This window comes from Lissotriton vulgaris, chromosome 5 (genome assembly GCF_964263255.1).
Source record: "Lissotriton vulgaris chromosome 5, aLisVul1.2, whole genome shotgun sequence".
Lineage (NCBI taxonomy): Eukaryota > Metazoa > Chordata > Amphibia > Caudata > Salamandridae > Lissotriton > Lissotriton vulgaris.
The window spans coordinates 1527806758-1527834196 of record NC_141693.1 but is presented as its reverse complement, the minus strand read 5'-3'; the positions used below and the strand labels follow the sequence as shown (position 1 = coordinate 1527834196).

The 27439-nt window shown below is 48.1% G+C and overlaps 1 protein-coding gene across 2 annotated transcripts in view; it reads right to left on the bottom strand.

The window, feature by feature from the left end:
• LOC147712933 (cytosolic phospholipase A2 gamma-like) overlaps positions 1-27439 on the bottom strand; it is a 735829-nt gene that overhangs the window by 517296 nt on the left and 191094 nt on the right. For both annotated transcript variants that reach the window (XM_086923597.1, XM_086923598.1), the window contains exon 6: positions 8454-8652. In XM_086923597.1, coding sequence (XP_086779723.1) covers positions 8454-8652 — 199 coding nt within the window. The remainder of the gene's footprint in view (positions 1-8453; positions 8653-27439) is intronic.

Genomic DNA, 27439 nt, shown 5'->3' with positions numbered 1-27439 from the left:
CTGTCACAAGTCACACCCATTGCATGCGGTCCCCGAAGTTCCCCAGACAATACTGGATCTCAGATTCATCCCAGAAGAATGGGGTAGCTATCCTCATTGCCCAGAGCTTCCAAGGAAAGGTGATCGAGACCATTGCCGAACACAAAGGTAGAGATCTAGGGCTTAGAATCCAATGGGGCTGCACACAGTTTACAGTAGCATCTATATATGCTCCGAATGAGCACCAGGAACGCTTCTTACTAAACTACCTTGCGCATGCACTGGCCATGCATGACGGGGGTAGTGTTTGGGAGAGACTTGAACCTAGTAATGAACGCAGACTTAGACCATCTCTGGACAGCGCACAACACAAGCTGGGACACTCTCACAGAAGGGACAGCACTGGCTTGCAAACAGCACACTCAATGATGTATGGAGGCAGACACACCTTTCTACAAGGGACTATACGTACTACTCGGCAGCTCAGAAGACCTATGCCCGAAACGACCACTTCCTATTTACAGACACCTTGGTGGGATGCGTGGCTGATGCCACGATAGAGCTGCGCTCTCTCTCCGATCATGCCCTGACCACTGAACCTGGGTGCCGCCCAACCACACCAGTCATATTGGCATCTCCGAGGCGCGCTGCTTCACTCCGACCAGATAACAAAGGCAATCTTCAAAACTCCTAGAGACTATCTCTCAAATAATGAAGGTGAGGGTGTGCGCCCAGCCTCTCTGGGAAGCGTTAGAATTGGTTACACGAGGGGAGCTAATAGCCATATCAGCAGGCGATAATAAGCATAGAAAGGAGCATAGGAAGGAGATAGAGACAACTGTAGCAGAATTGGATTCCATACACAAACGCAACAGTGCCTCATGGATGTGGCGAGACCTAGAATGGAAACAGCTCATCTTTTGTAGGCTAGACCTCGATAAAGCTGAATATGCCGTGCTTCGCCTACGGCACAAATGTTTTCTTAGTGGCAACCATTCGGGCTGCATGCTCGCACACAAACTGCGGCAAAGAGCGTTCTCACGGTTGATCCCAGAAATTAAAGCCCCGTAGGACACTAGTCCACATGGACTCTGAGATTGCCAAGGCTTTCAGTACTTTTTACTCCAAACCCTGCTCAGAGGGAGATTCCCCCAGTGGAGACATAGCGGCCTACTTCCAAGGTGTGCAGCTGACTACTTTACCGGTAGATGCAGCTGCCCAGATCGATCGGCCTATTCAAGTGGATGAGATAATTGCAGCCATAGCACGCCTTAAAGTTGCCAAACCTCCAGGCCCAGATGGCTTCACCCATCTGTTCTATAAGAAAATTTGTCAGGTCCTCACCCCCATACTAACGCAGCACTTTAACTCATTTATTGACACTGGGGTATTGCCCGACTCTTTCACAGAAGCCTCCATATCGGTAATCCTAAAAACCTCAAAAGATCCTCTGGACTGCGCGACCTATCGCCTGATTTCACTGCTCAACGAGGATGCCAACATTTTCACTGGTATCGTGGCCGCGCGCATTAATCCATACATGGCGGGCCTTACTGACCTGAACCAAGCCTGGTTCATCCAAAAGTGACAATGTGGGGAAAACACGAAGCGCCTCATTCATCTCACAGATATCATTGCCCGTTTCCAACGGGAGGAACTCCTACTGTCCATTGACGCAGAGAAGGCCTTCGATAGGGTCCATTGGCCATTCCTAATGGAGACGCTCCGCTGGCTCAGTTTTGGGTACAGGTTTCTTGGCTGGTTAAGATGTATATACAAAACACTTAAAGCATCGGTCAGGGTTAACAGGTATTCCTCCGGGCTCTTTCCAATTTGCAGAGGAACCAGACAGGGATGTCCTCTTTCTCCTCTACTGTTTGCTCTATATATGGAGCCCATAGCTCACAGAGTCAGAGATAATCTGGGGATATACGGAATCCATCTTGGGGCAGACACTCTTACTACCCCGACGATGTGATCCTGTCTCTGAAAAACTCGGCAACCTCAGTAGAGGCACTATTGGGCGAGTTCTACTGCTTTAGCGACGGCCCGGATTTTAAGGTCAATCTTCATAAATCACATATCTTAAATCTGTTCACTTCCCCTGCCATGGAGGAAGCCCTGGTAACACAATTTCCATTCTCCTGGGCCAGCCATCACATACCGTACCTAGGAATTCTCCTGGGGCACACTCCGGCTAACACTCTAGCAGCTAATTACACTCCACTCCGGGAACAGACTAACAAAACTCTAGCAACATGGGCACGTTTGGGTTTCTCATGGGCAGGCCACATTGTGGCAGTCAAGATGATGATGCAGCCATGCATAAATTACTTCTTTCAAACTGTTTCTTTAGGCCCCCCCAACCATATTACGAAGCCTTCAGCAAACTATAAATTACTTTGTCTGTGGCAGGAAGCAACCACATCTCAGTTAGTTTCTTGCAAATTGCAAGGATGAAACCTGAAGGGGGATGGGAGTCCCAGTGATATCACGGTATTTCCAAGCTTTGCAATTATGCTTCATCCTGGAGTGGAACCATCCACTTTCAGAGAAGCACTGGACGTTCATGGATCAAGCGATAGCAGTTAATAACATTAGGCGTGAAATTTGGCTCCCACCCAAACATAGGGCATGGGCTCTGTATTCTTCTTCTCCTGTCACGGTGATAATTCTAAAGGTCTGGGACGCAACAGGAATTCGATAAGTCCTCGGGTCGACAACCTGGACTTCCTGCCAGGTTGTAAGTCTGAGCCTTTTCAGCGCTGGCTTGCCAAGGGTTGTACAAGAGTTGGCTCTCTTTTTGACCTCGAGGGTATTATCCATTTTGATCAGCTTCAGGTGAACTATGCAATTCCCGCAAAGGACTGCTATATGTATCAGTAAGCCTGTCACTGGGTAACCTCTCCTGAGGTAAGACTAGAGGCCTCGTGATGGCTAACACAGTTCGAAAAGTGGCTTGTCACTAAGGATAACGATAGACATCTCATGTCAGAACTTTACATGTTCCTCTCCTCCAACACCTTGCCCACGATAACCAAGGGACAGTTAAGATAGGAGGAAGAATTGGGCAGGCACCTTACAAGCAAAGAGTGGCAATATATGTTTTACAGAGCACATCACACAGCTCATGACATCTCTGTACGGAGGCTGCATATAAGGTGGCAGCGTACTGGTATCTAACTCCGGCTCGACTTAATCACTGGAACAAGGGATGTTCAGCCTACTGTTGGCGGGGCTGCGGTCAGACTGGCTCCCTAGTGCACCTACTTTGGTACTGCCCCAAGTTAGTGAGATACTGGGATCCAATACTACAAGACATAAACCACGCCTTTGACACAGACATCCCACGTTTCCTGGCATGCATCCTGTTAGGCCTTTCCCAACCGCCTGACCTTTCCTTTGCGCTCCATGAGAGGAAGGCAGATAGCCGTAGCACTGAATGCTGCGCAACTAGAGCTACTAGCTCACTGGGGTTCTGAGATAGTCCCAGACAACTCTGCTTAGCTCAGACGGCTGTGGGCAGCGTTGGGCATGAAACAATTACCGCTGGTGGCAGACAGCAAAGCAGATGTTTTACAGGAACTTTGGGCTCCTTTTATAAGTATTCTTAGGAAGGAGTTCAGGTAAGTTACATGCCTGTAGCTCTTACAGATTTTACGTCTCACTGGAAACTAAGGGCAGGAGCCCCCGCGAAGCTTAGACACAATTCTAACATAGGGTGTGGAGGGGAATGGGTGGGGCGGAGGAGAATGGGTGGGTGGGAGGTGGGTAATGTCTCTTTCTTTCCTTCTTTAAACTGCTCTTTCCTATGTGGCTCGTTCCCAGATTAGAAATTCATTAAATGATGTCCGTTGCTCTCAGTGCTGGCTACTGATGATGTATCGCTGCAAGTGATATAAACAAATAAAAATACTTAGTCCATAAAAAAGAAATGCGGTCCTAAGCTGCAAATCAAAAATCAATACCACCAATATTTGTATTTAATGGGGAGCTGACACCCACTCCAAGAAGTTAGGCTAATTTTAAATAAGAAAGCTACTGCTTACTGTTTGTGAATGTAATTGGTCATATGAGGTGAATTAAGGTACAGCCATACCAAAGGAAAAAATAGATTTGCCCTGTGTAATATGCATTAGGGCAATATTCGGCGTTGTGCATCTGGAAAGTACTAGGTGATATACAGTTGATTAGTACTGAGATACGTACGCTTTGGCGGTACAGGCTGATGCACAGAATTAGACACTTTTATCACATGGTGGATGGTGTTCTACAGTAGGGGGATCATCCCAATCTGCAACGGGTCGGGGTCAAAGATCATGGATCGGCATAGCACATTCACCCCAACGATCGTTGCATGACTCCATGAATCGGCATATAGCAGAAATACAGTCCTTTAAGCATTAGGGACCTGCGGCCAGATGTAGGTAGCCAAACACCGGTCGGTAATGGCCGAAAATACCGAATTTCGGCCGTTACCGAACAGTATTGGGCTTTTGAGATGTAGGACACCCAAAAATACCGATTCGGTAAATGCAGGTCGGTAATTTTCTGAATCGGAATTTTACGGAATCGGAATTTACCGAATCGGTAATTTACTGAATTGGAATTTACCAATTCGGAATTTACCGAATCGGAACTTACCGATTCGGAATTTACCGAACCAGTAATTAAGAAATGGTAAAAATTGAGAAAGGAGATGTAGGTAACTTCTAAAATACCGAATTTCAAGAAATTCGGTATTTAAGAGTCGGTAAATACCATGGATTGAAAGCAGGTGGTAACCAGGGTCAGGCTATAAAAAAGGACCCAAAATGCAACAGTGTGACCAGAATGGCGGCATTCTACGTGAGAGCAAGGTGGCTACGGCAACAGGCAGCTGGAGAGAGGGTCTGGAGACGGGAGGAGCAAGTCTACAGACAGCGGAAAATGCTCTTCCAACTCACTGATGCAGAGATCTTACAAAGTTACAGGCTACACCCCCAAACCATCCTGGACTTGATTAGGGACCTGCACCCACTCCTGGAGGACCCACACCAAGAGCGCACACCATCCCACCCTATGTGCAGGTGCTCTGTAGCCCACACCTGCTTGCATCTGGGAGTTACCAGGGGGTGATTGCTGCGGTAGGTGGGATGTCCCAGAGCTGCCTGTCCTGTTTTTTCTGAAAGTTCCTAGAGGCCATGATGCAGAGAATGCATCATTACATCAGCTTCCCCAACACACATGCGGAACTGCTAAAGACCAAGACTGATTTCTATCAACTGGCACAGTTTCCACACGTCATCGGCTGTATTGATGGCACCCACATCCCACTCTGCCCACCTGCTGCCACCGAGTACATTCACAGAAACAGGAAGTCAACCCACTCCATCAATGTGCAGGTAATCTGTGATGCTAACAACATCATCACAGACATTGTGGCCAAATTCCCGGGGAGTACCCACGACTCCTACATCTTTCAGAACAGGGGGATCTACACACGCCTGACAGCGGGGGAATTCAGAGAAGGATACCTGTCAGGTAAAACACTGTGATACACCCTGATAGATATTGCAGATGTATGTGTTTTTGCGCATATGATTAAAGGCTCTATCATTTTTAAATAGGTGACAGCGCATATGCCGTCCGCTCGTTTATCTTGACACCCTACCTCAACCCATCAACCCCGAGTGAGAGACTATACAACGTGGCACACAAATCCACTAGGAACGTTGTGGAGCACACCTTTGGGCTGTTAAAAAGCAGGTTCCTCTGCCTCCACAAAAGCAGAGGCGCACGGCAGTACTCACCACTCATTTGCTGTAAGATCATTGCAACTTGCGCAATGTTACACAGCCTTGCTACAAAGAAGGGCACAGAGGTTGACTTGTGCAATTATGAGGACCATGATGATGAACATGCACTGCCTGACCCCAAAACAGCAGGAGTGACACCAGAAACAGATGGCAGACAGAGACGGGCAGAGATCACACACAACTTTTTTCAAGTAAGTAAAGAGACACAGACAGGTGGAGTATTTGGCACTATGCAAGTACTCAAAGGCACAAATGTGCAACACAAATGGTATCCATAAGTAATGGGAGTCCTGGCTCACTTACACATTAAAGGTCACGGAGTGTGGACAGCATTAGTCATTTTCGGTCACGCCTACCAGTGCCAGGTGAAATTGGCTGGCTGTCCTCACTAGGTGTGTGGGCAGTGGGAGCACCATGGAGCCTACTGCTCCTCCGTGTCTCAGCAATAGGGGTGCTTATCATGCTCCTCCTACTGGTGCTTTCCTTGCTCTCAGGTACATCCTGAGCAGCAGTATGTGCTGACTGAGCATTCAGCAGCACCTCTACAGCACTCGTCACCCTTGCAAGGCCAATGGACACCTCATTGCTGCTGTGTGCTAGTCTCTCTTGCATGTTCACGCATCACCTGCAAAGAAGGGAAGTGGCTATGGCCAGGCGGTTAACTGCCTTAGTGTGTCGCTGTTTTTTCTGCCTGTCCTTTTGCCTTGCTGTCCTGTCCTGGTCCAGTTTTGTGCACAAGAGAAGCACGGATTGTGACATGTCCCACATCCCTGCAGCCAACTCCCTCATACCTGATGCCAACTCTTTGTTCACATCCACCAATGCACTGATGCCCTTTCCTATGTTTGCCATGTTGTCATTCAGGTGCCTCATTTGGCATTGCACCAACTGGATGGCCTTCTTCTGCATACGTTGTATCTTCACCATGCTACCCTCCAGCCCACGGAAGACACTGGGACCCTCCACATGTTGTGCAGCACTGCTGTCTATGGGACTGCTGCGTCTGGTACCTGCGCGGGCACCCTCTACGCTGGACTGCTGTATGGCAGTGCTTTCTTCCCCAGCCAAGGTTGGTGTCTTATCCCCCTCAATGTCACCTGCTGATGGCTACATTTGGACTAGTGTGGCAACTACATGCCTCTTGCTCTTTGGAACTGCAGTTGTTGTATGAGGCAGTGACGCAGCCAGTTCAGGTGAGGACAGTAGCAGAGGGGAGCCTGAATGCTCTGGGGAGGCCTGCCGCTGTGGAGACATTTGCAGGTCTTGAGAGGCTGGCTGTGTTGTTTGTGCACCAGTCTACTCTATGGTATTTCCTGCACTTGTGCCTGCCTCCTGGGTGTCGTCCCTCTGTGGTGCACTGCCTTCCTTTTCCCTGGTATGCCTGCGAGATGTCTCGCATGTGGACATAAAAGCGTACATTAACTCTGTGTTCCTACAGCAATGCTTATACAATTAAATTGTTTTCACTGACACACTGTAGCTATTGCCTCAGCTTGCTTATCACTGATGTGTGTCGCATGACTTGTTGCTTGGTGTGCTGTATGACATGGTAGGTGTTTAAATGACTACATCTCCCATAATGCATTGCTGGTGTATGTTGCTACCTCTACTGGAGTGGGGTTAACACTGCCATATAAGGGAAAGGGTAGGTGATGGGGTGGGGGTGATTGCTGTGCATGCTTCTTACCTTTTCTGGTGGCAGCTCTGGCTGAGCTGTCTGCATCTCCCAGTCCACACACGCTCTTTGGTTCTATGGTGGACTCCCCCAGCTCCTCCAGCTCAGTCAGGGCAGGTGCACGGTTCCTCCCTCCTCCAGTACAGTTTGCCTCTATGTGGAGCACTGCAATGTTTTTCATGGTTCGGCTCCTGAGGTCGTACCACCTCTTCTTAAGGTTGTCTATCTCCTGTGGGGTCACTCCAACAGCATTCACCTTTGACTGTATTTCAATCCAAATTTTTCTTTTGCCAGATTCTGCCACTGTCAGGGACTGCTTCCCAAACAATTTCTGGTGTTCTTTTACCACCTCCTCCACAAGGACCTGCAGCTCCATGGTGCTGAATTTTAATTTTCTCTTCCTCACAGAAACTTCCTTCTCACTGGTGTTTGCCATTTTTACACTTTCAACATCAGTAAAGTTTTCCTGTGGCTCAGGGAATCTGCTCAGCTCTCTCAGCCACTCCAGAAGCTTCTGATTGCTTGCACCTGCCTGGGTGTAGCCACTTTCCGGTTGGGAGGGGGGTGGTTGCACCTGATTGGCTGACTCCCGGGTTTCTCTTTTTTGAATATCTGATTACCGAATAGGTAAATACCAATTGGCTGATACCGAATTTTACTGATTCAGTAAAAATTAACAAATTTTTACCTACATCCCATTTTCCGATTCTAAAATACTGAATCGGTAAAATTCGGTACTTTAGAATCGGTAAATCTGGATTAACTACATCTGGCCCCTGGTTGTTTCACTGCATGAGAACTAGAAAACATCGGTGCACCTTTTCTGACAAAATACATGTAGCAATCATTCTCTACAGCCTTCGGCACAATACAAGACCTACACAGACTACATGAAATGCATTGAAGTTCTTTATCTGTTACTGTAGGAGAACAGACTGATAAATGTTTAAAAAAAATCTGAACTAGAAATTAAATCATTATAGAGACCAAGAATTACTTACTTCTTTTATCATATATTTGCCAATGAGATAACTCCAAAGAATTGTCAGAGAGCATACTCCCTTTTCAAGAGCATTTTCTATTTTCTCCCATACACTCAGACGGTTTCGGGAAGGCTTTTTGATGTAATCTATTAGCTTGCTTTCACATTTCTTTACATTTTTGGACCAATTCATGTCTTCATATAATGAAGACATGCACCTGTGAAAATAAAAGAAGAAGCGATAATTTTGGTCATCTCCTCAACTCAACTTAAAATACCGTCCCGGCCAAGCACATACAGGAGAATGCGTGGGCAGTAGATGAATGCAAAATGAAATCGACAATCCATTTAAAATGAAAGTATATTTTGTTATGCTTGTGAACATACTGGCGATGGGAATGAATCAGTCTTCAAGACCAGAAAGGCTGTTTTCAAGCACTTCTAAACACACAAAAACAACGTTTTTGATAAAAGGTAAAGGCCTTTTAGTTCCTCCCTTTGATCGTGACTTTTTGGGCCATACTAGGTATATGGCAAAGGTTGATATTTTGGATGTATTGAGATTGGCTACTTTCAGGGTTACATGAACTAAGAGGTTCTCAGCCCACCCAGCACCAAAAGCAGAATTCCTGGGGCAGCACAAAATACTCCTAGAGTTGTATGTTTCATCAATGAGATTCTACCCAGAGCTGCTTGTAAAACTCCAGGCTCTGAAGTAATAGGTTTGGAAACTATATGCTGGCCTTATTTTTAGAAGACACAAAATATTTATGGTACAATCTCCCTTCTGTGTCCCCTTTGAGTGGGACAGGATTCTTCCCTACACTTGCTTATTGTAGTATGGTGCTGGTATTCAACATGTATCAGTGTTACTTTGCGCATTCTGGAAGACACTCACCTTTATAGCCCTACTCAAATTCCAGAGAAGATAAGACTTTTACTTTCTTATATCTATATAAGAGTATGAGAACGAATGAGATTAAACAAGAGAACTAGAGAATGAACCTAAAACGTGTTTGAAAAAAGATGAATGCGAGCATGCTGAAGGTATTGATAGTTTCATCTAAAAGATGCAAGAAAAGGTTCATGTGTGGTATGTGAGTGGGTATGCCCATCAATTCGTACTTCAGTGGAGGGACCCAGAGAACTCATTGCTGCAAAAAGGGTTTTAAAAATCTGAACCCCTGAGAATGGTTTCTAGCAGTGCATTTTGGCCCTGATGGTAAGATTCTGTTTAGATGTTTAGCTTCTTTACATCAATGACTTTGCTATACAGACTCATTTGAGCAAGGAATGGGCATTTGCATCCTAAGAACAGGGTCCTCACAACCTGCCTGTGAAAAATAAGAGTTAAATCAATTCACTATTGTGCAGGAGAGGAAATCCCTATCCTCTTCAGAATAGTACAATGTAATACCATGTCTGGAAGGCCTTATTCAGCAAGTTTATTACAGAATCATTTAAAAAATATATATATCTTATTTTCTTTTTTTCTATTTTCCGGTGTGCCAAACATACAAATAACAATAAACATATATGAAGCAGGGATCAAATAGTTGCAGAATGTTCAATAAGCATTGTCACACACACTGCTGAAACATTTGAGTTAATGCCGCTATAAGTTTCATGTATCAGAAAAATTACGGAGTTATATGTTCTGCATATATTGTATCGCGTACAGCTATCAAAAGAAATTTACTTTTATATCTATTGGAGTGACATGGTATATATTCTGTCCTGTTTTATTGCTGCATTTTGACCATTAATTCAGCCGGCATTTCACACGTTTTCCTGCACCTGATTGTCCTATTTGGAAGTTCAGGATAAAGCAAAATATGATACAATTTATAATCAAACAATCAAACTAAACCATCATCAGATTATCACGCCTGGGTCAGTGTATGTAACTGGTAGATGATACCATTTCGGTGCAGCTGTGTCCCATCTTCTGCAATGCCAATGGGATAGGCAGCTAGTCTTCCCCTCTTATGGTGTTAGTTCATTGTGGAAGCTATCCCCTCCTCCCTGTCTGCCTCTGACCCATCTAGAGCCTGAGGTGTTTTGTGTCTGAGTGCCTGTATCCCCTTTTCGTACACCAGTCTCTTGTGAGAGGATATTCCTGGTTACCTCATGTGTCAGGTCCCCAAGGATAGTATCCCAAAACTGTGCTATCGGGTATTTGCGTAACCCAGCAAATTCCTCCCTGTGCATTAATGTGCTTTCTGCTTGTGACCACAAGAGGAATGAATTTTTCCAACTGGTGACAGCAGGGGGACTAGTGTGTTTCCATCACTTAGTAATCAGTCTCTTTGCTACTACAAGGACCCGGTAAAAAAAACATGGACTTGACCTTGTGTTTCTTTGATCTGGGGAAAAACCCTAGTATACATGCTTCTCATGTGAGCAATGTTGGCCTGTCAGTACATGTTGCGAGTGCTGCAGTGATTTCTTGCCAATATGTATGTAAGGAGTCGCAGGACTAAAGCATATGGAGGAGGTCCACGTCCTTCTGCAAACAGCAAGGGCATGCCGAGGTGTTTGAAAATATTTGTTTAATTTATCCCAGTATGGGTATGCTCTGTGTGGGATATATGTCTTTATGAGCTTAAATTTGGAGTTTCTCAGTATGTATGTGAGGTTTGCTAACACCATCTCCCATTCATGGTCCGTCTACTGTTGTCCCCTATCCATTTCCCACCTTAAACGAAGGGACGTCATGGGCTGTGTTGTGTGGGGGATAAGCGCCTCAGCCAGCAAGTGTACAATATGGGATCCTTTACCCATGACATGTAGGTATTGTATCAGGAGGTGCATCTCCGGTTCGGAGGTGAGGTCACCCCATGCCGCAGAGACCGACCTTGTGATAGAGTTGTGTAATAGAAATTGCCCTGCTGGTAGGTTATAGTCTTCTGCCAGGTGCTCGAAAGGTATCAATGGGCCTTCAGCCTAAATGTCCCCCAGTTTGAATAGGTCTGCTGCGTGCCAGCACACAAGCGCCCCGTTAGAAGGGCACATCTTACCCCTAGGTGTCTCTGGGTGTGATAAAGTGACTGCTTGGACCATTAGGCAAGACACAGAGGGTACAATTGATCCCTGGGTGTGATAAAGAGGTTGGACTGCGCGGTCTAAAGGAGTTTTCCCAGTGCTGTCAGTTTCTTAACATTGGTAGTATCTGAAAGAAGTGAGAGGTGTTATTTGTTTGTACCACTGGGTGTGACACAGCCGGTGCACAGGACCTCTGGGCGTGATATACGCTGTAATTCGGATGTTAGGGAAAGATTTGGACCTTGGAGACAAAGGTGCGGCTTGCTCTTGGACACGCAGGGCCTGCCATTGTAGAGTTGCTTTTTCTTTTCCACGTAAATTGTTTCTATATTGCCAAACTATCAGGCTCACTTAGTTCTGTGTACCGCACAGAGCATCCCCACGTCATCGGACAGCATGGGCTAGGAAAAGGCTAGGATTTTTTGGACAAAGTCATAATTTTTTTTGTCTCTACTGTTTTTCCTCTTTTTATTCTGTTTTCATTTTGATTTTCAATGGATGCAGTTTTTGATGTTGTGGTGCTGGTTGATTAATGAAACTGTGTTTTATGTGGAATGTTATGTCCAGTTAGTGATTCTATGAGCTTATGAATGGGTCGTAATTAGTTTACACTTAGCTTTTCTGTGGCTATAATTACAATTTGTAATGTTTTGAGCTAACCAATTCACTTTCTAACAGTTTATTTTTCATGTGTTTTGTTTTATGTATTAAGTTTGTTTGATGCATCTTTGTCCTAAGCTGAGCTCATAGTAAAAGTAGTTATTGCTGACAAAATTCCTTGTACATATTCTCTCCACGATAAGAGTAGAATTAAGGATTATCTAAAAGCCTTCAGAAGTTAGAAGTGCACTAGTTCCTTAAAAGGATCCCAACCCATCATGGAATTGCCTTTAAACTAAATGAAACTAGGTTCCCAATTCAGTCTAAAATGCTCGATACATTTTGCCATGTATGACACAGGCTTTCCCCTGGCTGGAGGGGGGGTCCTTCTACACCAACATTATAGAACACATGAAAACACACATTCTGACCAAGTATGTAGGACAGACGAAGGCTAGAAGAGAGGCTTGTTAGAACTACAGGCCATCTGCGAGGAGGCCCCTATCTACAATCCTGTTCTACAACCAAAAAGCGATGCATCCACACCTCCCCCACCATAAACAGGTACAGGTACAGAGGTGCTCTCTCTTATGCCTGCCATTCCTGCACTGGGTTACGCTAATCCACCTGTTGAGGGCCAAAGGACCCAACACTGGGCAGGGAACCACTAGAAAGGTTGTAAACCCAGACAATTCCGGTCTCATCCAAGTGTGGTGCCAGGATTCATTACATTCAACCCCCATCCATTGCATGCAGTCCACCAAGCCCCAATTGCACAGTGGTGTCTATGCACATTTGAGCAAAACTATACATGTTTTCTGTTATATGGCTCCAATCAATAAGTTGCACCTCCCATTCTGTAAGGTCATAGAGAGCGTACTAATTCATGTTTTTTTCCCAAGGCTTGAGAACCTTCTAGAGGGTCATGTGCCTCCAGCAGCGGCTCCTCTGCTAAGGTGGAGGAGCATCGCCCCACAAGGAAAGTAAAAAGATAATAACTCATATTATTATCATTTGATATTTTCATACTGTCTCTGTTTAGGTGTGGCTGGGGTGAGACTGCACTGCCCACAGAGCAGGGAGAGGAGTAGTAGGCACTTTCAAAGTGCACATGACAGCTTGGCTTGCCATCTTGGGCCAGCCAAGTAGTCATGAGCACTTAGCATGTTCTCCATCTGGTTGTACTGCACAGCCTGGGTGGAGTACATGCACAGGCTCCCAGTCCCTGTCTGAGCACAGAAACACAGTGCTCAGAATCTTCACGATGCTGCTGTCATCCTCATGACAGCAGCGTCGTGAGTGGCTTAGGGGAGTCTGGGAGCCTGTGTACTTCCTGTTTCCTGCATTGGACAGAGGAGAGGTTGTGGATGGCAGGTAGCGTTTTTTCTTTTTTTTATAAACCTCCACACTACTGCTACTGTGGGGCGCACAGTTGCTATTGTGTGCCCCACATGATCTAACTACATCTATTAAACCTTTGAGAGGGTATATAAACCCCACTCAAATCTGAATCATGTCCTGGCCTCTCTCCCAGCAGAACAAGCTTCACCCTTCCCACTTACCTGAAGAATCCTGCTGGATCCAAGAAGCAGTCCAATCTCCTTCATGTCCATTCAAACTGGTGGTTCCCATGGCACACACTCCCTTGATGTATTCCTTTTTGCTCCCTCCTTCACAGCTACTCTGAACCTGAACATCTCCCTGAGTCAAGGCTTTGAGATTTTCTTCTGCCTTCAGATAATTTGAAGAACTAGGCTAAGTACTTGATATCAGGTTAGTGTGCACTAAACCACATACTGTAGTAAAACAGGACCGAGTATAGCTGTCTTCAAAGACAATAGATGTTTCTTCCATTTCCTCTCTATGATTTACTCCAGCGCTTCTTCTGTGTTTATAGTATGGACCCTCCCTACTAACTTGATGCTAGAACTATCACCGCTCAAGCATTCAAGACTTTAGTCCCGTGTTTCTCTGATGTACAGCAGTGCCATGAGAAAGCACTTCACAGTCTTTCATACATGAATCAGCCTTATTCCCCATCATGTGTTTTGATTGTATAGCTAGGAGTGCAAGTCACTCCAATCTTTGCTCTGAATATATCCTTAGGAGTGCCTATAACTCCAATCTGTGATTCAACTTTATTCCTAGTAGTACCACACCCCAATGTGTGATTTGATATTTGAGCTCTCATGCTTAACTGCTGATGAAACATGTAAGCTTGTGTCACTAAAGTTAATGGATGTTCATCGTTTGTAAAGGCTTGTTAGTGTACTGATGGTAACTGTTTCCTCTTGGTATTTCCAGTGCTTGGCGTCATTGCAAAGCTAGACGTTCTGGTCCAGTGCACATCTACCTTACTAAAATAGACACAGCTGCCTACGCCAATCAAGTCTCGCTTTTCTTGTTGTATCCCAATCGATGTTCTCCCCAGGAGGACAGTGTGAGCTCTAAGGATTCGGTTCCTTGACTTGCACTACCCTCAGGTGGGATAGGAGGCCCAGCATCAGCTCTAGTGATGCCTCCGCTATTGGGACCAGGTGTGTGCATGACACCCGCTATCATATACTGAATGGTGTCATTTATTGAGTGCTATGCGTGGAGGTTGACCCTTCCTGAGAAAGAACCCCAGCATTACTGCCACCTCAGTAAACCAGGTGCTGGGGATTAGGAGCGGGAAGTTCTGCAACACATATAGGGAGCGGGGAAGTATCATCATTTTTAAGAGTGCAATTTGACCCATTATATTGAAAGAGAAAGCGTTCTAGGTGCATAACTGGGTTTAGTGTCAGTAGAAGGGGGGGTACGATTGAAACTGCATAGGAGTTCCGTCACCATAGGTATGGTCCCTCAAATATTTAAAGCAGAGTCACGCAATGTAAATAAAAGTGACTTGCTTAGGTTCACCCAAAGCCTCTTAAAACAGGTACAGAATATCCTGGGCCTTCGGGCTGGATGTCTTGGGGTTGGCAAGGAATATTATTATTATTGGGACATTTGTAGAGCGCTGCGATTACGCACACCGGCGTGTCCACGCGCTGAAAGTGGGAGAGGCAGAAAAGCAGGGGTCACAAAAACTGCGCGGGCCGTTATTTAGTATAAAGAAATGTTTTTAGTTTCGCTCGGAAGCTAGCCTCGACTGGATCCAGGCGCAAGTCCGCTGGCAGTGTATTCCAGTTAGCAGCTGCTAGGCATCTGAAGGACCTGCCTCCCATGCGGGCCTTCTTAATTCTTGGAATCTTCAGTAGGCCGCCCCCCGTGGATCTCAGCGCACGTGTAGGTTTGTACACTTCGATCAGTTTGGTCAGAGGGTCGGGTGCCCTGCCATTCAAGATGCGATGACAGGTGCAGAGCGCTTTATACTCCACTCTTCTCCTCACAGGGAGCCAGTGTAGCTGCTGGAGGGCTGCCTTAGAAGGCGCCCTTTTAGGCAGTCTGAGAATCAGACGCGCTGCCGCATTCTGCAGCACTTGCAGGCGCGCCATACTTTTTTCTGGAGCCCCCAGGTACAGCAGGTTCCCATAATCCGATCTAGCTGTCACCAGGGCATGGACCAGGGTTTGACGGGCTTCAATCGGGAGTAAGTCCAGGACTTTCCTCAGCTTCTTCAGAATCCCGAAGCAGACTCCCACCACCCGATTAATCTGGGGGCCGAATGTAAGACCCGCGTCAAACCACACCCCCAGGTTGCGTGCCTCTTGGCAGGGGGTTGGGGTAGGTCCAAGGCAGGAAGGCCACCACGCCGGCGACCAAGCAGACTGGGCCCTCCCCACCACCAGCACCTCTGTCTTGCTGCCGTTCAACTTCAAACAATTGTTGGCCATCCATTCGGCTAAATCTTTCATGCACGAACGGAAGCCATCGGCCGCAAGACAGGGCGCATGCGATAGGGAGATCACCAGCTGCGTGTCGTCGGCATACGAGACCAGTTGGAGGCCATGGCTCTCCACAATCGAGGCAACAGGCGCGACATACATATTAAAGAGGGTTGGGCTGAATGACGAGCCCTGCGGCACGCCTTGGCCCAAAGGCACCCCCTTCGAATAGCAGTCTCCCTGCCTGACTCGGAAACTTCTCCCCTTGAGAAAGTCTTGGATCCATCTCAGCGCGGTGCCAGAGATGCCACCTCTGTTCAGACACTGTAGCAGGATGTTATGTGCTACAGTGTCGAACGCCGCGCTGAGGTCCAACAGGATCAAAGCCATAGTTTGGCCTGCATCCACGCCCTCTCTCAGATGTTCCGTAGCCATGAGAAGGGCGGACTCAGTTGAATGTCGTGGTCTGAAGCCAAACTGCGTCGCATGGAGCAGTCCCCTTTCTTCCACGTGCTTCATAATTTGGGTATTGACCACCTTTTCTGCCACTTTTGACAGAAAAGGCAGGAGGGAGATGGGCCTCAGATTTTCTAATACCTCGAAGCCTAAGTGGGGTTTCTTCCGGAGCGGGAGCACCACCGCCTGTTTCCACCCCTCCTGCAGCTTTCCCGAACCGAAGGAGACGTCGAGGATGTGCCTTATATAAGGCTCCAGGACTTCCAGGCTGTCTACCAAGCGTTTTGGCGACACCGGATCCCACGGGGACCCTGATGTAACAGAGCGGCACACCGCTATTAATTCCTCAGGAGGAGGGGTGCAGAAGTGTGTAATATGCCCTGCCGTCTCTGTGTCCCCCATAGCTACCTCCAGGTCAGACCCTGTCGACCGAATAGGGAAGGTCGAGTAGATCTTCTCTACTTTGGCGGAGAAATATTCGGCAATCCGGTCACATGACTCCGTAGAGCAGTTATCCGGCTCTGTAGGTGCATTTACCGCAGTCAGGGATTTGTAGATGCCGAAAAGATCCCTGGCGGAGTTTTCCGCCCCTTGAATTTGTCCAGCAAAATAGGCTGCCTTAGACTTTTTTATCAGCCTGTGATGAAGGCGCCTCTTTTCCAGAAACAAATCCCTGGCCTTGTTGTCATAGGACACCCTCCAGACTTTTTCTGCCCGCCTACAGTCCGCCTTCGTAAGTCTCAGATCAGCACTGAACCATGGAGCTGAGCGATCTTTCCGAGCACAAGCGGTTGTACGACAAAGTGGGGCTGTCTGGTCAAGCGCTTCCGTGATGCGCTGATTCAGGTTGGAGACCGCTGTATCTATGTCCTCGCCCCCAGGTTGTCCATCCCTGGTTAAGGCTTGATTAAAATCCTCCACCGAGAATTAAGCCCACTTCCTCCTAAGATAATTAGGAGGTGCCTGACTGGCTTTGTTGGTTTTTATGCTCTGTATGGAGAATGCCACCAGGAAGTGGTCAGTCCAGGGAATGGGCTCAACACCTGACACCTCCACACCTCCCCAATTAGCATAGACCAGGTCCAGAAGATGTCCCTGTCGATGCGTGGGGGCCACTAGCTTTAATTCCAGTTGAAGAGCAAGCATGTCCCGACAAAAGTCCTTGACCCCTGTATCCTCTGGGCAGTTAAGATGCAAGTTAAGGTCTCCTAATAGGAGAAACTTGTCCCTGCGCAGGGTCGCCTCCATGAGGCTTTCTAGCAGGCTCTCCCTAAACTTAGTGCAGGCTCCAGGCGGCCGATATACCAAGCAGCCATTGATCGTCGAGCCCCCATTGATTTTAATCGAGAAGAGGCCCGCCTCACTCTCCACGATCGGCGTGCGCTCTAAGCAGCAGCCCAAAGTGTTTCTAAAAATAATCGCAATCCCCCCTCCCACCCCCTCTGGCCTATCCTGCCTGACCCAGGAGTAATTCTCCGGCGTGGCCTCGATGATGTCAGAGTCAGAGAACTGATCTAACCACGTTTCTGTGAGAAACAGTAGGTCAATGTGTTTATCCGTGATCAGCTCGAACACATCAAGCCTATGTTTGCGTAGGGACCTGACATTCAGGAGACCACATGACAGTACCTGCTCCGTGGTATCCCGCGGCATAATAGTCATACGGAAACCACAGTGAGGACATTCCCTATCGCTGCTCATCATACCGTGCATACATATGGAGGCAGTGCGGGGACGGAGACCAAGGAGTTGTTCGTAGTCCAGTAGATCTTTCGACCAGGGGTTGTCGCCCTAGCCCGCAGTCGGCCGCGGACGGGCGCAGACGGGCTCAACTTTGGCGACACTTCGGCGCGCCTTCGACGCGCCCGCTGCGCTCGTCCGCTGCGCTCCCTTGTTAACATCCGCCTTTTATGCCCCAGAGCGAGTGCCTCAGGAAAACTAGACCGCTAACCGGTCTCCCCCGCTGACCGGAAGTGGCAGTCTCGACCTTCCACGCCCTCCGCGCAACGGTGCTAGTCACCGCGTCGGACCAGGGCGGGAAGGAGAGGAGAGAACAGCCCCGGCGTCCGCAAAGCAGGTAAGCCTGTTTTGAGCCAAAAATAAAAGTTTTGTTCACACAGCAGTCCAAGATAAAAAGCGCACACACGCTATTAAAACGCTCAGCGCCAAGCACAATGGATTGTGGACACTGCCACTGCCCACTCACCACACCAAAAATATAATGCGCATATAACATGATCCAATACTCCAACATCCCGCCCCAGCTCCATCCCGGCATCTGAGCATCATAACAAATGATCTTAGCCAAGGGTTCAATAGCCTGGATGAAAATGAGTGGCAAGAGCCTATTGACTGAGAGAGCCTATTTAAAGTCGCTCCCTACGCGCAGCGGGACGCGCAGGTGGACGCCTTCGCTTAGCCTGAGTCGTGCCGGAGTCCTGCCCGTCTGCGCCCGTCAGCGTCCCGGAGGCGGCGGGGCGGCGGAGGACGCCGGTCCGGTCAGACGCGGCTGAGGATGATCCACTATACTTCGGCGACGCTACGCGCCATGCGTATTTCATCTTGCTCGTGTCGCTCAGTTTTTCCGGGGCGTTATAAGGGCAAACGGCGCTGTCCGGCATGCGGCTGGTCGCCTACCGGGACACCGGTTAGCGGCCATAGGCCCGCCGAGGCGCGTGTGAAACATCGTTGCCTGCTGCTTAACACGAGGTCTGTAGGAAGCCACGCCCTGCACATTTACGATCTTCTGGTCAGGGAAAATCCTCTATGTCTTCTTCTGACCGAAACTTGGTTGGGAGAGGCGTCCAACCCGGACATCTTCACTGCTATTCCTTCAAGTTATAACATTTTTCGGCAGGATAGAGCTAAGGGAAGGGGGGGTGGAGTCGCTGTGGTGGTGAAGAAGAACGTTTCCTGCTCAGTTCTTCCTGTGAATCCCATCGAGGGCTCTGAGTCCCTTGCCTTTATGCTCAGACTATCTCCGGGTCAAGCGATTAAGGGGCTGTTGGTTTACAGGCCACCCAGCCCGGTGGGTTCTTTTTGGGAGGACCTACAGACAGCCATTTCGGAGCTGGCGCTGTCTGCACAGCACTGCGTGCAGGCAGGCGATTTCAATTTCCATCTTGATGTTCCGGACGATCCGGATGGGATCAAATTGCTGGATATTACATCTCCGCTTGGCCTGGCACCGTTTGTGTCAGGGCCTACACATGAGAAAGGGCATACCCTCGATCAAGTGTTCTCGTCAGTCCCAATTGTTGACATTGAAACGCGGCCGGTGCTCTGGACGGATCACAGGCTGATTGGGTTTTCCGTGTTGGAGAATGGGCGGTCTGACAACTGCGCCCCCACGGTGCCTAGATCAGCCTCGAGAGCGTTGCACAGAGTGACGCCTGATATGTTGGAGCAGGCGCTCATGGAACATCCTTGTCACCTCTCGGGGGATCCGGAAAGAGACACTGAGGCTTTGCAGCGGTGGCTTACCGAGAGGCTGGACGATCTTGCCCCAATGGCAACCCCTCGGTCCACGGCAATACGGCAATCTGCGCCGTGGTTCACGGAGGCGCTGCGTGTGGCTCGCAGCCAATGCAAGGTTGCTGAGCGGGCCTGGCGCCTTCAATATGACAGGGAGGCTAAACTCGCCTACAGGTCGGCTGAGAAGGCCTATCACCGTGACACTCTTGGTGCCAAGAGGGAATACCTTGCCAGGAGGATTGAGACGTCGGCGAACTCTTGTAAGGAGATCTTCATGATCGTGAAGGAGTTCACGTCCCCTAGCTCCTACTCACCCCCGCCAGTATCACCAGATGCGTGGGCGTGTGACCTTGCCATTTTTTTCACCGACAAGATCAAGGCGATTCAGGCCTCCTTCTTGGAGAGCTCGGAGGAGGGTTGTCGCGGCCCCGGGGCAGGACATGGTACTTCGTCCACGTCGACGGCAGTGCTGGTAGACTTTCCACCTGTCTCCAGTGATGCGTCCCGGGCGCTGCTGGCCAGTCTTAAATCTGGCTCGCCACTTGACCCTTGCCCTGCCAAATTCTTGGCTGGGATGGCGTCGGTGGTGAACCCTCTGGTCAACCCGATCCTCAATGCCTCCCTGAGGGAGGGGAGTGTCCCACGCACCTGGAAAAGGGCGATGGTGATCCCCCTCCTGAAAAAGCCTGGTCTTGATGCCAAGGTTTTGGCCAATTACAGCCCAATTTCACTTCTCCCGGCTTTGGCGAAGATCACTGAGAAACATGTCCATGGCGTCTTGTCGAGCTTCTTAGAATCCAACAATCTGCTCCATCCATCCCAATCCGGTTTCCGTCCGAATTTCAGTACGGAAACGGCGTTGGTGGAGGTCTCAGAGATCATCAGGGAGACCTTGGATGTGGGTGGCAAGGCCATGTTAGTCATGTTGGACCTGTCGGCGGCCTTCGACACCGTCCCCCACGAGGCGCTCCTCGCCAGGCTTTATGACATCGGCCTAAGGGGGACGGTGCTCAAATGGTTCACATCTTTTTTGGATGGCCGCCGCCAGACGATCTGGGTTTCCCAGAGCTCCGCCGAGATGCCGCCATTGGGAGTCGGGGTTCCACAGGGTTCTGTGTTGAGCCCGACGTTGTTTAACATCTTTATGTCCCCTCTGGCGGCTGCGGTGGAGGCTTACGGAGCCCAGATCGTGTCCTACGCCGATGACACGCAACTCCTCTACACATGTGGCAAAGATCAGCCATTTGATGGGGAGAGAATTCGGGAGTGCCTGGGCATGGTTTTCGGATGGTTCCAGCAGAACAGTCTGAAGGCCAACTCCAGTAAGTCGGAGGTTTTATTCTTCGGCTGTGCCACCGACCCCGAGTGGCGGCAATGGTGGCCGGCTGCCATGTGTCCCCCGGCACAATCCTCTCTGGTTGCCAAGAACCTTGGTGTCAAGCTGGATAACAAGCTCTCATGGAGAGCGCACGTTCTCGGCCTGTCCGGCACTTGTTTCGGCATTCTGAAGATGCTCCGCAAGTTCCTTCCTTTATTATCTGCGGAGCACAGGCGGATTACGGTGCAGGCGCTCATCGGATCCAGGCTAGACTATGCCAATGTCCTTTTCTTAGGCCTCCCGGATTACTTGGTCCAACGCTTGCAGGTGGCACAGAACTCTGCAGCCCGTGCGATTTTTGGTCTGCACGGGCGAGCACAAGTTTCTGGGCTGTTGCAAACGCTCCACTGGTTGCCTATCCGGAAGCGGATCATGTTTAAATCCCTGACGCTGGTGCACAAAGCACTGTTTGGCTCAGGCGCCGGATATTTGCAGAAGAGACTGGCTTTCTATCGCCCTGCCCGTTCACTGCGTTCTGAATCCCTCTTCACTGCTGTGATTCCGCGTGTGAGGAAGGCCCGCATTGGGGGGCGCTCTTTCAGCCTCAAGGCCCCCCAGCTGTGGAATTCGCTCCCGTTGGCACTACGCAGTACCCCCAATCTGCTTCAATTCAGGAAAAATCTGAAGACCTGGCTTTTTAATCTTTCTGCTTAGGTGGGTTTCTTTTTCTTTTGAGTCTGCTTTTTCTTGTTATGTTGTTCTACACTTGAGCTGCCTGTGGAAAGCGCCGGGATGCTCTTTTAGAGTAGCCGAGCGCTATACAAACGCAATTTAACATAACATAACATAAGAGAGTGCACCTCTCTTTAGTCCTGTGCCAAATCAGAAACATATGTGACAGCACCCCATTCATGAGGACCTGTGTTTAAGGCTCTGAATACAGAAGTTTCATAAAGTTGCAGAAGGTCGAGCCAAAGCTCATGCCTCCAAATACTAAGTATTGATAGGCCCAGTCCACCATGTCAAAAGCCTTCTCTAAGTTCATGACTGCAGTGCGGCAGGGTCATCAATGTCATGGACGTGGGGCCAATGTCTTGTGAACCTGGCTCTTGCAATGCCTAGTGCCACGATTGGGCATAAATCCACACTGGTCTGGTTGTACCAGGGTGTCCAGAACCCATTGCAGCCTATTCACTAGCATCTTGGCAAATATTTTAATATTGGCATAATCAGAGAAATAGGGCAATAGGAGGAGCGTAGTCTGTCAGGTGGCCTGGCTTTGGGAAGGATCACAATCGTCACCAAGTCATGATTGGGTGGGAAGGAACCTTTTTTCCCAGCTTCTTTTATACTGGAGTAAGTGTGGGCCAACCATGTCCCAGGGCTACTAGTAATACTTGATAGGAAATCCCTCAGGACTGGGGGTCTTGCTTGGATTCAGATCATTGCCACAAATATTTCTTCCTCCCTACATATGAGTGTCAAGAGCTGCATGTTGGGAAAGTGTAAGGTGTGGGAGAGGAATGTTGGGCAACGGAGAGTTGGCGAGTTCCTGAGCACGCCTTGGCTTGTGGGTGCATAACCGATAATATTATTCCACAACGACTTCCACTGTTGCATTTGGGGTATCGCAAATGGGCTACCTGATGAGTCTGTAGTGAAAGGTGCCAGTTTAAAACTCACATCTCTAAGGCAATCCAGCAAAGAAGCTCACCACTTGTATTGCCATGCTCATACACCTGCCGGATAGATTCTTGCTAGCATTTGGGATCCTCATGAAATGCAAGTTGCTGCAGTGAAGCTCTGTCAAGTTTTGACTGAGAGTTTCAGTCGCCTTCTTGGCCATCCTAGTCGCCAATCGAAGTATACTTGATTTGAGTTTTACCAAATAGCCAAATTTGGCCCTTAAGTTGTGCACTGTAAACACGTTCTTTGTCAAATTATTACACCGCCCTAAATACAACCTGCACCCGGAGAAAAAAGGTTCAATAAACCAAAAAACGCACACGCAGGATGTTACATCTCGTGAAATAAGATCTGAGAACGGTGTTTGCATCACTTTTGATTATGAACTCTGTTGAATCACGAGCTTGATAAAATCAATCAAGGATGTTATTGACGTGTTAACATTGAAAACATTGTCCTTTTGCAGTATTGGCATTATGAATATCTAAAGGGTAGGCGGAGTACACCCAGCTTATTGCTTGGCGAAAGTCCTGACTGAGGTTTGTGAGGCTACAATCATTTGTATGTTAATGTAGTGGGTTTATACAATGTTTACCCGGACGTATTGTCTCCAGCAGCGCATGATGGTTATAGTAGTTTTTCAAGTTGCTCATCGTAAATATGTGAGGTGAAATGCCATTGGTGGAAAGTGAGCGGTGGAGTCACGATAAACTAAAAACAGGGGGAAGTCAGTATCACGTTTTGGCGTGCTGTTTCTTCCAGAGAAGAACTCGGGTGAAATAGAGTTTAGTTTCAGCAGTGATTCAGGTATACGGGAGAATGAGGTTATTTTACGCTCATGTTTCGTTTTGATAGGGAGATGCTAATGGAAATACAAGGGTTTTTACATCTGTGTGGCTACCTGTTAGCAGTAAAGTTGAAAGACGTTTAGCAGGGTAGTAGTGCAGAGGTTGGGTCAGGCAATTGTGTTGTCGGAAAGTAATTGTGTTAGCGGGAAAAATGCTGCATTGGGTTGACATTTAAAACAACACTCTATTGTGTGAACAGTTACAACACACAGTATTCATAAACAAGCATGAAGTTAACATTTATGTTCTTTTACTCGTAGTTAACCCCGGAGGAAGGGCCTATTACCTCCCGAAATGCATAGGGTAATAGAAGCATTGAGTTTGGGATGTACGTTGCGTCTGCTCAGAAAAAGTCCTGTATAGGCATATCTGAAGCATGAGAAGCTTTTAAATGTTACTGCATCTTACGCGTGAGCTTACAAGGAGAATACAATCTACATAAGAAACTCATTTGAAGCATTTTGGAATCTTCTCTTCAAAAATTGGATTATTAATCAAGTTACAACACATGGTGATGCAGGCTGTGCACCTGACTGGAGTGAAAAACTCGCTCTTTCCTTTTGTGTAAGATATGTTTGAGCCAGCCCTCTGTTTGTAGCCTTGTCTGTCACCCACAAGGTGGGTGGACTATGGACCAACCCCTCATTAATCTCTAAGTTGTTGCAGAGCTCAGCAGACTAGCAATCGTTCATCTGTAAAGAACTAGGAATTAAGTCACCAATGGGTCATCTACAATGGCCCCTCCCAACATCGATCAAAAGCTTAAAGTGATCAGATATCCCAGAGAAAGAAAATTGGTGGCTGTTGTGCGTGACACATCCATGGCAGGAAGGAATAGGAAGTTAATGCGGGATAGGGTTTTAGTAAATGCGGATTTGTACAAATATGCCCCTCCTTTGGGTGTGATACCAGTCAAATATCATCCTGTAGGAAGCTGGCTCTCTATATAGATTACTAAAACGAAGTACACTGTGCAGAGAGACATGTGAGTCCCTTATTGGTTTACAGAGGCAAAAGTAGATAATAATAATAATGCTCTCATTGCGGTAGGGTGGGCGAACAGTTAGGCTAATCAGAGGGTAGTGCTAAGCATTTCTTGTACCCACAGAGACAATAAATGAGACACACACTCAAGAATAAATTTGAGAATAATTTATAAAAAATAGTATTGATTTTTATGTAATTCTAAAGCCAAGAACTTTGCTTTACAGTGGGTACTTTCAATGTTAGAATTATTACGAGATCGCAAAATATATCACTTTGGTGCGCAAATATGCATTATTGAAGCCAATGACGAGAACAAATGCTTCACCTTCTCATTTTAGGTCTATAGGAGGACCAGGTCCAATGTTCCAGCAGCAGAAGATCGGAGCGTCCCGGCTTCGGCCAGGAGCCAAGTGCTGAGGTTGTTGGAAGCTGGTGAGCTACGACGAAGGAGGCCACTTGAAATGACACTGCTGAGGAGGACTTAAAGGTAAGTCCGATGGATCCCACTCAGGGGAGGAGGTCACAAGGGTCTCAGGACCATGAGAGCACAGCTAGATCATTGTTACAGGGTTGATCTGGTGGGTGCAGAGCAGTTAGGTCAGCCAGGCAACGTGCGTCAAGATGTCCTCGTGGTTAGGAGCAGGCAACTTGGGCAGATGATTTTGGGACTGCTGGGCCACTCATGATTTTGGTCTCAAGGGTCTCAATGTCCCTCGATGTGTGCTTGCTTCTGGAGTAGTTTGAGTCCAGAATGTACTCTTTATCTCTCTGTTTGCTGAAGGTGTTCTGGTACCCCGGGTATTGGTGCAGTGCTGCTCTGGGAGGTCCTGGTGTTTTCAAAAGTGGGCGGGAGACAGATCTGACGTCCAGAGCTGATGCACCTCTTTTGGAGTGCGTGCTACATTGGAGTCACCGGCAGAGGCAGGTCGTAGAGGTAATGCTGTGGGACGGTGGGGTGGTGTGGGACTAGGGCAGGGTTGGGGGTAGTGAAGTCAGACATATGATGACAAGGAGTAAAGTAAGTAAATAAATAAATAAAACACTGAGTTGGCGATGCAGCGAGCGCAAGGTAAATAGTTTTATTTATTTACTTACTTTACTCCCTTACATGGCATGTCGGACTCCACTATCCTCTCACCCTGGCCCGCCCCGGCACCGCCCCACAGCCTCACAGCATTACCTCTACAAGCCGCCACTGGTCACCGGGGAGCAGTACAGCGACAAACAGGACTTAGTGGGATCGATGCCTGCAGTGTGCAGGGGCCTGATACATTCACTTCAAGGGAGGTTTTCAGTGATTTCTTGAAGGCTAGAGGAACCCTGGGGTTCTTGGAGTTTTCACAGGTTCAGGACGAGACTGAACAACCACGGTTGTGGAGTCCTTGAGGCAGAAGGCCAGGTTTGCCACCAATTTTCTCTTAGGCAGGGCTTCAATTCACAGGCAGCAGCTCTTCTTTGTACATGTCTTCTTTTATCCGTGGGATACAAGGTTCACAGTCCAGGGATGCCACCAAAATACTCATTTTTGGGGCGTTAAAGGGGGAGAAAGGTAGTATTCAATGTGCTAACCTACCTTTAGGGTCTCTACTTCTTATAAGTGACCCCTGCATGTGGGAAGAGGCATTACCCTAGCCCTGGTAGGTTATTTTCCCACCATCTCAAGATGGTGAATTTTCAAAAGAGGGGTCCACATTGCCTGCCACACCTGAGGCGCGGGACTGGCTGAATGGAAACACTCATCCTCATCTAACCAATTCTCCCACCTGTCCTCCCACCACATGTCAAGCAGGCCAGGGGGGTTGACCTCCCCTACTATCTGGAGAAGCCTGCGATGTACTTGCAAGGCAGCATAGGCTTTGAAGCTTCTTGCTCTGGAAGACCATTCCGGCCTGGAGGAGGTGCAAAGCACCTCTACCCGAACAGGATTTGTTTCTGGCTTTTGAGATTGCGGGCTCTCACACCATGAGGTCAGAAACATGTCTGGCAGCCGCGGTCGGTAGGGGAGTACCTGCCGGGGCGGTGACATGGGGAGGGGGAGGGGCAGGGTGGGGGTTAGTAATGTATGGATAATGGATGTTTGCAGGTAAGTAAGCATATGAATAAATCAAACGAATTTCGTTGCGTGCACTGCATACCCAAATGCAATGCAGTGCACGCCACGAAATTCGTTTGATTTCTTTATATGTTTACTTACCTGCAAACATCCATTATCCATACATTCCTAACCCCCACCGTCCCCCTCCCCCTCCCCACATCACCGCCCCGGCAGGTAATCCCCTACCGACCGTGGCTGATGTCTGGTTGTGGTAGACTGGCTAAGACTAGTCAGAGACCACAACAGTGCTTGGTAGGTTTTCAGTGGTCTCTCTAAAGGGTCTGCTGTGTGCATTTATTAATAAATCCACCAATGGCATTAGTGAGGATATATTACGATGAGATGTTTGGTACCAAAGATCTTAGGATACAGTGAAGCCATTGTGGAGCTAGGAAACTCGTAATAACGAATATCTAGCCCATCGACTCTCTATGGCTTCCCTGTGCACTTACAAAATCCAAGAATGACTCAGATATTGCACAGCCATATATGCTCATGCAGATGTGTCACTCACATGGGATATAGTGCACACTGCCATAAGACTGGCATACCTATATCTCATGCAGTGTATGATGGCATGGCACACAGGGCTGTGTGCCATGTTGACTCTTCCGTTTTCTCTTCACTAAGACATGCAGCCTGCAATGGCAGTCCGCATGGTGTAGGTGAGGGGTCTCTGGGCTG